Below are 13,862 nucleotides of genomic sequence, written 5' to 3' on the forward strand. Positions count from 1 at the left end.
GTTGTCAAACTTTTTAAGACGCGGCCCTTTTTACTTATCGATTTCAATCCGTGAGCATCCGTAAGCATAGGTATTTGTCTGTCTGTATGTCTGTCTGTCTGTCTGTTAGATGCACGCGATATCTCACACAGATTTTGCATGTGCATTCATCATATCTCGGACCAGAAGCCTATTGATTTTGGGCGAATTATGTCGTATAATTAGCGAGGTGTTAATTAATTAGTGATGGGACGCAAGGTGTCACTATGGAGTAAGAGCGCTGTTTATGGGAATCCCCTAACTTTCGATCGATAAGTCTTCGGTCTCCGAACGATATTCTCGTTTAGAATTTGTCAAGTCTCGTTTACCACCTCAAAAATAACTAGCTAACAATAAGGTAGTAAAGCAAAAGTATGTTTTGTTAACAAAAAAAAACATTGAAATTACGTGGATGGAACGTGAATATCCAAAAGAAATTCAAATATCCAAAAATTTGGTGGACAAGATCGAATCTAACAAATATTTTTGATATTTTTAATTAGCTTAGCTTCACTTTGATTATCAGAAACTCGTCCTGGGCAGCAGAAAAGTTTGAACCGTGGGGTCACCCTGTATTATACGTCAGTGATGAACAACCTGCTTTCGACCGCGATCGACTAAAATGTTCAAAATAGCTCGCGATCGACTGATCGGTAATAAAGTCATACGCAGAAACAAATGAGCCTACTGAAGATGTAGAAAACTGCACACACGCATACAAAAAATTCCATCGCTGCTAATAAGATCGGCTTTGTGGGCGCATTTTTAATGAAATCGCCAATAAAATTTGAAATTTTTATGCCATATTTAATTTGATTATTTAATTGCACTTCTAGTAAATTTCCCTCGTTCATTCAGGATTTATTCGAATCATACAATTCAGATCCAAGGCCTACCTAATTTTTGGTCGTAAGTGTTCAACATTCCCCAAGAGACCTTGCCACATATCCATGGGTTACAGCAAAAAATAAATATTCTCGAACCATAGATGTTGCTCAAACTTCAGTATGTATTTTTGAGGTACTCACCCAACATCAGACGCGATCGACCACTCAAGACGTGGCGATCGACATGTTGGCAACCCCGGTTATACACACGCCATCACTCGCCCGTGCTTGGCATACGTAATAAAGTTGGCAGGGCATATCTTCATTATGTTACTGTTTTTCTTTTCAGCTATCTATTGTAAGTTGTAACAGATCCTTATATAAATTGTAGAGCACAAAGGACCGGTGTCCACCACATATTGTTATATGAACGAGATTGGATACGATGGTTTGTTTATAAACAATGTAGAACGGTAAATAAAAGGTAATCCTTTAGTATGTGTACCAGTTTAGGGGTAGGTCAAAATTTTATTCTGATTTTTCTTATTTTAGTTGTTAGCCAAGTGGATTACCCCCCCCCCCCTGTCTGTCCATATGTTTCAGATGTTTCAGTCACTTTACACAATTTGATGTAAGATAGGCGAACAAAATTAGTTACCTCCATATTTTTAATCTTAGATAGTATTTGTAGAGTGAGTGAGTATGAGGGACAAAGACGATTTTCTTTGGAATTTGTGTTGAAAATTAGTCGCTAAAATGCTATTACTTTTATTTTATAAAATGTTGGTACTCTCGTAGTATGTGAACCAAGATGGCGGACACCGGAACGTAGTATGTGTACCAAGTTAACATAATTTCAGGTACAAATACTACGGGAGTCACTTGGCTAGTCCCCAAACTCGTAATATATCCAAAATAAGGAAAATTGAAATAAAATTGTGGCCAATCCTAACCTGGTACACATACTACGTTATGGTGTCCGCCATCTTGGTTCACAAACTACGGGAGTACCAATTTTTTATCCGAGTTCAATGGGACCTAATGTTTTTGTCATTATATCTTATAAGGGAAACTTTTTTAATTCCGTAGTGGTTTCCCGGCGGTTTTTTCAGCAAATCGATGCTCTCGACATTGATGCCATATATTTTAGCACTGCAATCTTTTTTTTTAATGTCCTGATTGTTATTAGAGATATATCATTACGAAAGTATAATTTCTAATTTTTCTCGTCAAACCAGAGTTGATAAAATGCAAAAATTGTTTGCGTTTTCTCTTATTGTGGCAGCAATATGTCATCTGGGTGAGTTTAAATCATTCATTATTTGTGACTCTGTATCCTTGGTTAAATGAAGAAATGTAATGTAATGAAATGCTATTTTGAATACCTGATGATTTATGAATCGAATCGAATAGAATTTCGAATCAATAATAGGAAGATACCTAGTTGGGACCATGTTCACAACACGACGTAAATACTTCTAGTTGGCGTAGCATAAACATTTTTACATATGTTATTCTTAACTACAATCTGACTACGTCATTTAAAAATTACGTCACTACGACGCCACAGTAACATAATAAGGCCATCCCAACTATACTGACTGTCATCCAAGACGCGCAGACGATGACCCGAAATCCAGCAAACTATTTCTCTCGTTTTCTCGTCGCTCTTTGACGTGATTGTGAGTTTGTAGTGACGTAACCTTTAAATTTTTTCAGGACTGGGATTGACTTGTTATTCATGCTTTAACTGCCAATCAGTTGATTCTTCACACGAGGAAGTTTGTCTCGACATTACCGGATTAACAACAATGTGTATTAAGTCCGAGAATAGCGCACTGGGTAAGTCGTTTGAAAAATATATATGCAAGTATATATTATAATATCGCCCATTATATTATTTTATTCCCCAGACTAATTCTGGTAACAGCACTTATAGCGACTCCGTTGAAATGGGGAATTCTCCACCCATCTGTTGTTCTTATGGTCCTAATCTATATGGTCCCATAATGCTATATATTCTCTGGTTTAATTTGTTATTTCATACGGTACTCGCCGTAAATATAAGGTATAGTAGTTTCAAAACTCTTGGATTCATACTTTTTATTTAGATACTAGGGAGCTCCAGAAGTATGTTCACCAAGATGTCACACAACCTGAATCCTAACCGATACACACATACTATGTTCAGATTGTTCGTAATCTTGGTGCACATACTTCTGGAGGTCCGATATTAGAATCTTGAGTGTCGCTGCTGGATAACCAGTTTGGTTTCCCGCGGCTTCCCTTCTTCAGTAAAACTGTGTAAATTAAATTTTTGTCGTAATTTATGATTGTGATATTTTCTATTGGTTGGAAAAAATTAACTTGACTTGACTATCGATTGGGATTCTACAAGTTTAACTACCTCTCCTTCTTCTATGCTTTTGCGTCGGTGGATCCGTATGTATATAATGCAAGAATGCTGTAGCAAGACAAAGATAATTATTATCCTATGTGATTCAAGATTCTTGCTGCACACTGACATCATTATATTTGTGTTAGTGTGCAGTAAGACTGTCGAATAACGTAGGATATATATTATAATCAGGTAAAATTCTAAATCGTAATTTGGTTTCAGTTTTAAATCATTTACCGGACCGGACTTTTTACCGTAATGTTTTTTGGAGTTACGTACTTAAGAATAGTTTTGTTAAATTGTTGCTGTTGTTGTTATTGTTGAGACAAAGACGTATTGGTTTGGAATTGGAATACCAAAGTGGCTTCGAGAAGGATAAGTAGTTAGTCTCGCAGAACACAACACATGCTACTGTAAAGAATGATTAAATCACTAGCAAATTCTTATTAATTTTACGGTTTTCGTAACAGTTGATGCTATTCAAGAGTCCTGCTGCACACTGACAGAAATGTATTTATTATTTTTATTTAATTTTTAATTTAATTCTATTTATATTTATTCGTCTGGCCGAAATCAAATTGTTCTTTCCTGCCGTTGTTGCAAACTACTTGTCTGAAGAGGTCTGATTTTGGTCAGACGAAACATTACAAAAGTACATTTGTGTTTGTGCAGCAGGACTCTTAAATCGCATATTATGGTATTTAAATTCCTGCTACAGCATCATTGCATTATACGCATACGAATTCACTAGCGCAAAGGCACTGAGGAAGAATTGGGGGTTGGTCTCGCGCAACCTTTACCGATAGTTTTCGTAACAGTGTTCCATTTTATTCCCTTTCCCAGGCATCACTGCAGTAAATCGGGCCTGTGGATACGGAACATCAACAAACTGCAGCTCTGGCACTCTTCTTGGGATTACTGGAACCGTTTGTTATTGTGAAACAGGTGGGTCAATCGGTTCTAGGAAAATTCGCCGCAAGTAATTTCGTTGCACAGAAAAAATCGCCGCAAGAGCATTTTACTGTAAAACAAGCATATCCTAACTCAGGGGTCGGCAAACCACAACCCGCCGGCCGGATCCAAATACTTGTTTTACAGCAAAATGCTCTTGCGGCAATTTGTTATGCGGCGAATTTCCTGCGGTGATTTTTCAGGACACGTGGTCAATCATATGGCGTACCAAGGCCTCTTGTCCGATTATTAGTTCATGTCGGGTATGGGAACAGTTACCCAGTAATTTGTTTTAGAAGCATGAACTCGATCATGGAGGAAGCCGTTACCGATCAGCCGTTACCTAAGTCCTAAACCACCCTACGGCGGCGTCTAATTACCCTCAACGAGATTCGAACCTGTTAACCCAAGCAGCGTAATTAAAGGTGCGATAGCAATTGTGTACCCTAACGCTTAGCACCATGTGTCAACTGCCAAGTCGGCGCTCCAGAAGTATGTGTACCAATATGGACGTAACTAATTTTGTTTGCCCATTTTACAAGTTGTGTAAACGGACTGTAATCTTTGGACAGGGGGATATTCAATTGGGTAAAACAGACAGTTCCCGAACTTGTGACAGAACTAAAATAAAAAAAAATCGGAATAAAATTATGGCCTAACCATAACCTGGTACACAGAGTGCGGGAGGACCGCCAAGTTGGGCTTTTATTCACCCACGAAAATAATGATATATAAATCTATTACTGTCTTTCTCTGACTAAACCGCCATTTTATATGTACTTTTAATGATTTTTTTCAGATCTCTGCAACGGGGCTGGAGTCGTCAGAATCAGCGTTATTATGGGAACTCTCATTGCTGGAATCTTGGCAAGAATACTGATGTAGACCTGGAGAAATATTTTCATAAATTCAATTTTTAAATTTATTTATGACTTCTAACATTTCTAGCGTGTGTGAAGTAGTGTGAAGCGTGTATGTCGTTTCGAATGCCATTAAAGTTATCTAATAATATTCAAAATTTTTGTCACTTTCTATGAAACGCACATTACCAGGGTGGCAGGATAAACCACATAAGGAATTTCATCCAGATTGGGCCAGTCGTTTAGACGCTACAGCTAAACGTACAGACAGACAGACAGACAGACAGACAGACAGACAGACAGGCGGACGGGCAGACAGAAGAAATGAGAATAAGGTTCTTCTAGAGCGGATATCCAATATTTAAATTTTTTTGCGCTTATAATACGTTCATAACGTGGAGGTCAGATTCCACCGTTATATGCAGGCCAATCAACTATAAAGATTAGAATTCGTAGAGCACAGAGCTATTTATACTGTTGTTTTGATTGGTAGATTCCAAATCCTATTATGATAACACAATCCATGCACAAGAAAGTGAAAAGGCTGTGACACTGGAAAAAAACTTTTTTGTATAATGAAACTAGAGTGGGATAAATATGCAAACGAAATTATTATAAAATTAATTTTGGGTACTACCGTAGTATGTGTACCAGGTTAAGGTTGGGCCATAATTTTGTGCCGATTTTCCCTATTTTAGTTCAATTACGAGTTCGCGGATTGTCTGTGTCGCCAAGTAAATGCCCATAGGTTTCAGTTTTTTTACACAACTTGATGTAAAATAGGCGAACAAAATTAGTTACCTCCATATTGGTACACACACTTCTCGAGTGCCGTTGGTAAACTATAATTTCAGGTCTTACGCTTGAAGCACTTGTTAAATTAAATCTGGTCTTCTTACAAAATTTATATTACTGAAATGTTGGTGTTTTATTTTGCAATATTTCACGAATTGACGGACCACCCTAAAATACACTGCGGATTGGTGCTTTACCATCTCTGTTCCGTGTTCGAGCGACCAAGCGTTGCACACCTGTTCACACACGGTACATCCATGCCAAGAATATCCGATTAAGGAATTGTCGATCTAGTCGTAAAATTAAAGGCTTGGCGACATAAACCAGTAATGTTTGGGGCTTTTAGACGCGCTTGAGCGGTGACGTATGAAGCATATCGACTTTATAAAAACTTATCTGGCTTAGGTAATTTTTATGCCCAAAATTACGATGTTCCCAATTATAATTTGAATAATCAAATCGTAGAATTTTATTATTTTTAAATCTAATTAAGATTTAATCAAATGAGAGTATAAACTGACTTAAACCTTTGTATTTTTTAAAATTTGTGCGCAAATTTCTTGTTATTTCCGACCACAAAATTCGATAATTTTGTAGGGAGCACGGATTCTTTTTAAGCGATCCATCACACTAACAAAATAAACGTCGCTTGGGAAACAGCTTTTGGGGTTTGTACGATTAGTTTATCTAATGGGAGGTGTTTGCAAGTCAGAATATTTGAAGAATTTGGATATAATTTAAGAATTTCTTTGATTGAAAAATGTTTGCTATATTCCAAGAAAGTTTATGGTTACTCCTGTAGTATGCGAACCAAGATGGCGGACACTGGAACGTAATGTGTGTACCAGGTTAGGGTTGGGGCATAATTTTATTACAATTTTTCCTAATTTAGTTCTTTTACGATTTCGGGGACTATCTAAGTGACTCCCGTAATATTTGTGCCTGAAATTATGGCCTGACCTTAACCTGGTACGCGTACTACTTTACGGTGTCCGCCATCTTGGTTAACATACTACGGCACTACCAGTTTAGGGTTTCATGTACATATCTAATGCATAAGAGTTTATTTGTCATAAGTCACAGAAATGTAGCGGAATTATAATTGTGTATATATTCTTACGAGGTGTCTTCACTCCAAATTTTGAGACCAGAAGCCAATAATGAAGTTTATATTGTATTCATGAATAAGTTTTAAACTAATAATGAAGAACTGAAGAATATTAATAATTCTACAGCAATAGTTAGCAAAATTCCTCCTCGAGAAAGCATTTCTCCCTGATTGGGAGAGGTTGATCCGCAGTGGTTTCCAAAGTTGATTTATCCGGGGCGGAGAGGGGTGAGCCTTCAAAAAGCCGGTATGGGTACTTATAATTAAGGGTGACTGTACATTTGAACCCACGCACATTTAAACCCATGTGTATATCCGCGGGTTCAATCTATATGCGGGTGCTAAAACCCATGGGTTAGGGTTAGTATGGGTTCCAATATCCGTAAAAAATGTTTTTTTTCCTAGGTGCAATAATATGCAGGTGCAATTGTCGAAGAAGCTCTCGAATAGGCAGTGTTACACTGTGACCGTACATTTGAACATACGTACATTTGAATCCATGTGTATATCCGCGGGTTTAATCTATATGCGGTTGCTAAAACTCATGGGTTAGGGTTAGTATTTGTTCAAATATCCGCAAAACGAATTTTTTTTCATAGGTGCCATAGTATTCAGGTGCAATTGTCGTGGGTTCAAATGTACGGGAACCATAGTTACGATACCGGTATAATGGAATTGTTACCAATATACACGTTCTTAAACTGTGATAATGAGGTAACAATTGGCGGCATCTAGTACGTATTACGTAACTGTTTGACTCAAGTTTGGCGGGCCATATTAAACCGTTACGATGGCCGTATTTGGCCCACGGGTTACTCGGGTCGCGGGTCGCGGTTTTAGAACCATTTTAGATTTTTAAGTATTAGCGAAACATCTAATATTAATTGTGTATGGGTAAAAATACGCTGTAAAGTAGCAGAATTGTATTAGTGTCATTGTATGTTTTTATAAAGCGTCACTATTTCGGTCCAAAAATAATTCTGGCACAGGAACGCAACGAAATTATATTTTCTACATTGTATATAGTAATGTATAAGGCAGCCTACGGAGTAATATAATCTGGCCCGCAACGTTCCACTGTATTATAGTAACAAAACAGCTGTTTTGACAAATATATATTCTTTACGTAACCGAATTTATTGTGAGACACGTGTGAGCTAAATTATATTATAATCTAACAAGTATGGAATTCACAATTACTCGTTTGGTGAGCCTCTAATTGAATTATAATTGGACGAATGGCAACAAAACGCAGAAAAATTGATGCTAAGTGCAAAGGGTTAAATGGCGCAGAAAATATTTAAATGGGATTTTTTGAGATGCAATGCAAAGAGGAAATAAATCTATATTCTATTCGAGAGATGTATCACTGCTTGGTTTTTATTATAAAAAGTATCATACGTTCGATTTTCAAATTCTAAAAATATGTGAGGCCCGCCAATGACTTGCAACACGTAATTTTGGCCCGCGAGCGACAAAAGGTTGCCGACACCTAGCGTAGGTTCTCGAAGCGCTGTATATGGATCCTCAGGGTTCCGTTGGAGAAACCTAGGGGCTCTGCCAGCTATTCGTATACCAATTGAAATACTGAATATTTTTAACAACAGATCAGCGAATACATCTGGGTCACGAAATGAAGTAATTTTAGTTTACTCACGGACAATATTCAAAAATAACAATGTTTTTTTTTTTATTAATTGTAGGCTCTGTAAATGATAGTCAACCCTTTCAATGGTAAAACCAAAAGTTTCAGAACCCTGGTATAAGGTGTTCTTCACCGAAGATGGTTTGGTACTTCGTACTACGTAGTATGTGTATCAGGTTAGGGTTAGGCCATAGTTTCAGGTACAAATACTATGGGAGTCATCATAAAACTAAAATAAGGAAAATTGGAATAAAATTATGGCCTAACCCTAACCTGGTACACATACTATGTTCAGGTGTCCGCCATCTTGTTGCACATACCAGAATCGCCGATGGTTCAACACAACAAGCTACTAATTATACGATATGATATAAATATAATATAACGGAGGCGTAGCCAGGATTCTTCTCTCAGGATCATATGAATGTTATTTTTGTTTATTGTTAACTGTTCGTCCTTGGAAGTCTGATTTTGGTCAGACGAAACGTTCAGATTCAAATTCATGAAACTGTGAATGCAATACTGAATGAAATATTCAATGTAAATTAGTGATTCTCGAACTTGTTTAGGCCGCGTCCCTTTTTTAAAATTTCTCAAGTCTCGCGCTCCACCTTAAAAATACCTAGCTGACAATAATCTACAAATAACAAATAGTACGACGAAATTATTTTTTTTTTAAGAATAACGTTGAAAATACGTGTATGGAACGTGAATATCCGTCTCACAGTTTGAGAACCACTATTGTAGAGGTTTCCATGACGTTGCATTCTTTTTGAAGTATAAGGTTCTCGCGTAGAGATACCACAACCAACATTTAATGACAGATAGCCGTACTACTTTCCTAATAGTATGCTGAAATAAAATTTCAACAAAACACATTTTGTCTCTTTTATAATCTTCTACAGATCCGGGTATTAGTTGGATAAGTCTGATACTATAAAGACAAATCAGTAAATATAATGATAATTTACAGTAATTATATTAAGTTAACAAATCGAAATAATAACCACCCATGACGTTATTGAGCCAGATGCCTGACGAATATCAATTTTTATCGAAAATTCTATAAATCGTCAGTGTATCAAATACATTGAAAAGCATATAATTTTGCTGTTATTTCATTAGTATGTTATATTTGCTTGGGTTTATAAGAGATAGGAATCATCTTTATCCAAATGTTAGATTTTTGTTTGGTGGACGAGCCCTGTGACTTGAGATGAGTTACTATTGTGGCAAAGTGGTTTTAATACATTTTGTTAAGGAAGTGACTTATCTCACCAGATACTCAACTAGACTTCATTAGGTAAAGAAAGACGCATGTTTTAGAAGGTTATGTTTAATACGGGTAATATAATGAATTATATTTTTATACAAGTGTGTAGTTTGGATTGTTTTTTTAAATTGTTGTAAGGTCGAAAATCACTCATTTCTGAACCTGCAGATTTCTCATAAATATTGATAGTTAATAAGATAAAAATTTTCCAAAATTCGAAAATTGAACTTTATGGAAAGAAGTAAAACAAGACCAGCACAGAAATTAAAGATATAGCTGTGAAGACTTTTTGAGAGAGAGTTTGTTGAAAGTTGATATTGAATTAGAAATTGTGTAAATTTGCCTCGATCTCTGATAAATTTGCCAATGTGAATTTGCTCGAAACACGAAAGGTGCCCTCAACTGAAAGTAAAAAAATTATTGATAGATTATTTTTAGGTAGCAAGTGATGACCTCAAAGTTTTATTGATTTAATTTGCATCAAAAATGGTAGTATTACTAGTATGTCTTTTGTTTGTTGAAATATTTATTATAAAACGTTGCGCACAAAATAATTGGGATCTTTTGTACATAGCCCGGGCCACTAATGCAAAATGTGAGATTTGAGAAAAACACCATCGCCACGTTTTAGAACAACGAATTATTAATTATCCAGTTAAAGGTAGGAATAGGAAGGATTTTGAAATTCTAATTTTTAGCGTAATCTGTATTCCTAATCTTCACCCAAGCCCTAACTGGATAAATACTAATTTACTTATTTTGAGCAATGACGGTTTTTTTTTTGGCGGGAGCTTTGTGCAAAATATCCAATACCTGATGAAAAAACGTTAAAATCAAAAATAGGTATTTATGTATGCAAGCGTTAGGATCTGTAGGATGAGATCCACGTATCATGAAAGTTTGAGAACGGCCCAGTGGATCCCCAACGGTGGAGCGCAATAAATTAAAATAATAAATAAAAATATTTGTTAGATTTGATCTTGTCCGCCCTGTTTTGGATATTCACATTTCTTTATTTTGGATATTTACGTTCCATCCACGTATTTTTAATGTATTTTTGAATAAATCATATTTTCGCCTTACTATATGTTGTAGCTCATTGGTAGAGTTATTTTTGAGGTGGCGCGAGACTTGACAAATTCTAAAAAAGTGGCGCGGCTTAAAAAGTTAGAGAACCACTGCTGGGTCTAGTCCAGGGGTGAACAAGGTTTTTGGACCTGGTGCTAAAACTTTTGCTTATCTAGGCTTGCGGGCCGTGTGAGTGTGACGTAGTTCCATTTTATGAATATATTTACAGTGTTACAAAAGCGAAAGTGTAATAAAACAATAGGCCTCGTCTCAAAACTAAAATCAATCGCCATCTTAACAAATCCCATGTGTCATTTTTAGCTTAAACATCAAAATTTGGTTTTAGTTTGATTGTGACAGCATTGGGCGGGCCTGATTGAATTACCCAACAAGCCGGACCTGGCCCGCGGGCCTTAGTTTGTCCACGTCTGGTCTAGTCTATACTAGACGATATAAATACTTTATTACGCAGACACAAAATAGTAACAATGTATCCAGGACAATACTGTCTGAGCCATGACATACAATAGAAAACAAATAGGACCTATGATAATTATACTCATTTTGTTATATTACATGAAATATTAATGATATACGTGATGTTTTACATACTGACTAGAAAAGCCAGAACCCAGGGTATTTGGAACAAATTCTGGAGAGAAAGTAACTTTGTGAAAAGCGTTCACGATTACTGAAACTTCTGTGTGAAGTCACACACAAACACTTGAGTATTAAATAAATCATCTTCATTTTCGTAATTAAGTAATTTATAAATTTATATTTTTTGTTGGGAGTCATTTTGAATATACTATATTTGTAGCTTTAAAGACATATTTTAGTATTTTTTATTAGTTGTCAACGCGGAGGTCTAACTATGTGTTGTTGTAGGTTAGATATTTTGGACTCAAAACTCGATCCTAATACTTTAACCAGGATGTAATGAATAAATAGGTCCGGAAGATAATATGTCAATATTTGTATATCAGTGGGTGTGTATTCAGAGAATTAGTTCCTTGACACGAGTCAAGTCGCCAAAAAACACTCAAAGTAGCTGTCAAATCAATTTCAAGATAAAAGACATTTCGTGGGCACATTTGCCTTTGCCAGTATTTGCCAATAGGATGGATCTATCTAGATTCTAGAACCATATATAGCTGAGTTTGTTGTTTTATGAAAGTGATATCACTACATCAGACCACCGTGTGTTTGTCGAAAAGTTTGGCGAAGGGCGTGAAGGTGGTTGTAATCACACAACGTTTAGTCGAACTCTTGTTATGGGGAAAACATGAATGTATAAAAGAGAATGAGGGAGAAGATGAGAGAGAGATAGAGAGAGTGGGAGAGAGATAAAGTTGGACAAGTATTCAGTGGGTGGGAGAGTGCATTTTGCTTATGTCAAGTATTTATAAATCCGGTGGGTACGTGATTTCTACGCCATATAACAAGAAATTCTGTGAGTAAAACAAAGAAATATATCCACGTTATATCCGCATTCAGTAGCTAAATTTTTCCAAGAGATTAGTTCAAAATATAAATATAACTTGATAGATAGTGCACATATTTTGTGCTTGTCCCAAAATTGTGTCCGTTGTCTAGATATCAGCCCAACCTGATAAAGCTACCAAGGATAACTTGGGTTATTTGTTCACTCCTCCCAGCTCTCCCACATTCTTGATAATAACATTTGGTATCATTTTTTGTTTTGTTTTGATGTGTTATGTAATTTTAGTGTGAAACTGCAAATACCTGGGTTTGTTGTTTTATGCTAGTGATATCGCTATTTCGGATCACGATGAAAAACAAAACAATATTAGACTAAATTCAACGACGTTCAGTTGACCTTCAGATATGAGAAGAATAGAGAGAGAGAAAGAAGAATGGGAGAGTAAGGGGGAGTAGAGAAAACAGCCTAGAAGCACTTAATCTATGCCCATCTCGACACTTATCTGAAGAGCAAATATAACTTTAACTTCATCTATTAAACCTACGAATTGTTTGAAACAGAAAGAGAGAGGAAAAGTGTGAATGACAGAAGAGGAGAAAAATCCTTTGCCCATCTCTACAGATAAAGCTTATCTAAAGAACAAATATAACTCCATTATCTAATCCCTAGAATTGTTTATCTCGGAATACTTGAATCTTTTGAGGAACACAACACAACACTAAATAAGCCATCTATTTAGAATAATAAAACTTCAAAGCTCATGTCGTGTGTTTATCAGTTTAATCTCGTCTCAAGTTGCCGTTCTACTTTGGATTAAAACATTCCTGTTGGTTTAGGGTTGCTAGATGAAAGCGCAAATACAATTTATTTTCTTTGTGGGGGCATCGCGTTCAAGAAATTTTTCAATTGTTGTAAAACGGAGCGAATTTCCGAATATAATGTGTTACAATCATAGATAAGATTTTTGTGTTTATGCTGTGCGAGAGATAAGCCGATAAGACGTTTGTCATATGTTAGTGTTTATTTGAAGTCCCTAAAACTCGAGTCATAAGTCCAGTCAAGTCCGAAGTCGAGTCAATCACTGAAGTCTCTGACTCGTGTATCCTCATACATTGTCGCATGGCGAAGCCCGGTCTCTCGTTACCAATCCGTTTCGGTTGTGTGGACTTGATGTGGAGAAGTCAGTAACCAACCAGTGGTTGTCCCCCTCCATTTCCTGCAACTACGAGTCACAAGACGAGAGTCATCATTGGGCATCTGAGTCGCGGATTCAGTCGAGTCATAGGTTTCACATGACGAACTAAGGTCTCATAGTTACCAGTCCATTTCGGGTATTGGAATAGTTAACTAAGTATTTGTTTGAAGTGTATGAGCTTGATGATCGAGTAAGCCATATATCACTATCGGATCCCCTTCCGATTGTGAAGAGAGTTTTTTCTCTTTTTTGTGGATTTATTCTTTTTTATTTTGAACGC

At 36.4% G+C, this 13,862-nt stretch overlaps 2 protein-coding genes across 2 annotated transcripts in view; one reads left to right on the forward strand and one right to left on the reverse strand.

Annotated features, from left to right (window-relative positions):
* The window catches only part of LOC120348399 (uncharacterized), a 115,376-nt gene that overhangs the window by 62,929 nt on the left and 38,585 nt on the right, over positions 1-13,862 (reverse strand). The gene's annotated exons all lie outside the window — the stretch shown is intronic.
* Positions 2,032-5,217, forward strand: LOC120348628 (uncharacterized). Its single transcript, XM_039418797.2, has 4 exons — positions 2,032-2,145; positions 2,565-2,687; positions 4,087-4,188; positions 4,994-5,217. Exons 1-4 carry the CDS (start codon positions 2,094-2,096, stop codon positions 5,077-5,079), a joined length of 363 nt encoding a protein of 120 aa, XP_039274731.2. The 5' UTR covers positions 2,032-2,093; the 3' UTR covers positions 5,080-5,217.

Source organism: Styela clava, chromosome 1 (genome assembly GCF_964204865.1).
Source record: "Styela clava chromosome 1, kaStyClav1.hap1.2, whole genome shotgun sequence".
NCBI classification, from domain to species: domain Eukaryota; kingdom Metazoa; phylum Chordata; class Ascidiacea; order Stolidobranchia; family Styelidae; genus Styela; species Styela clava.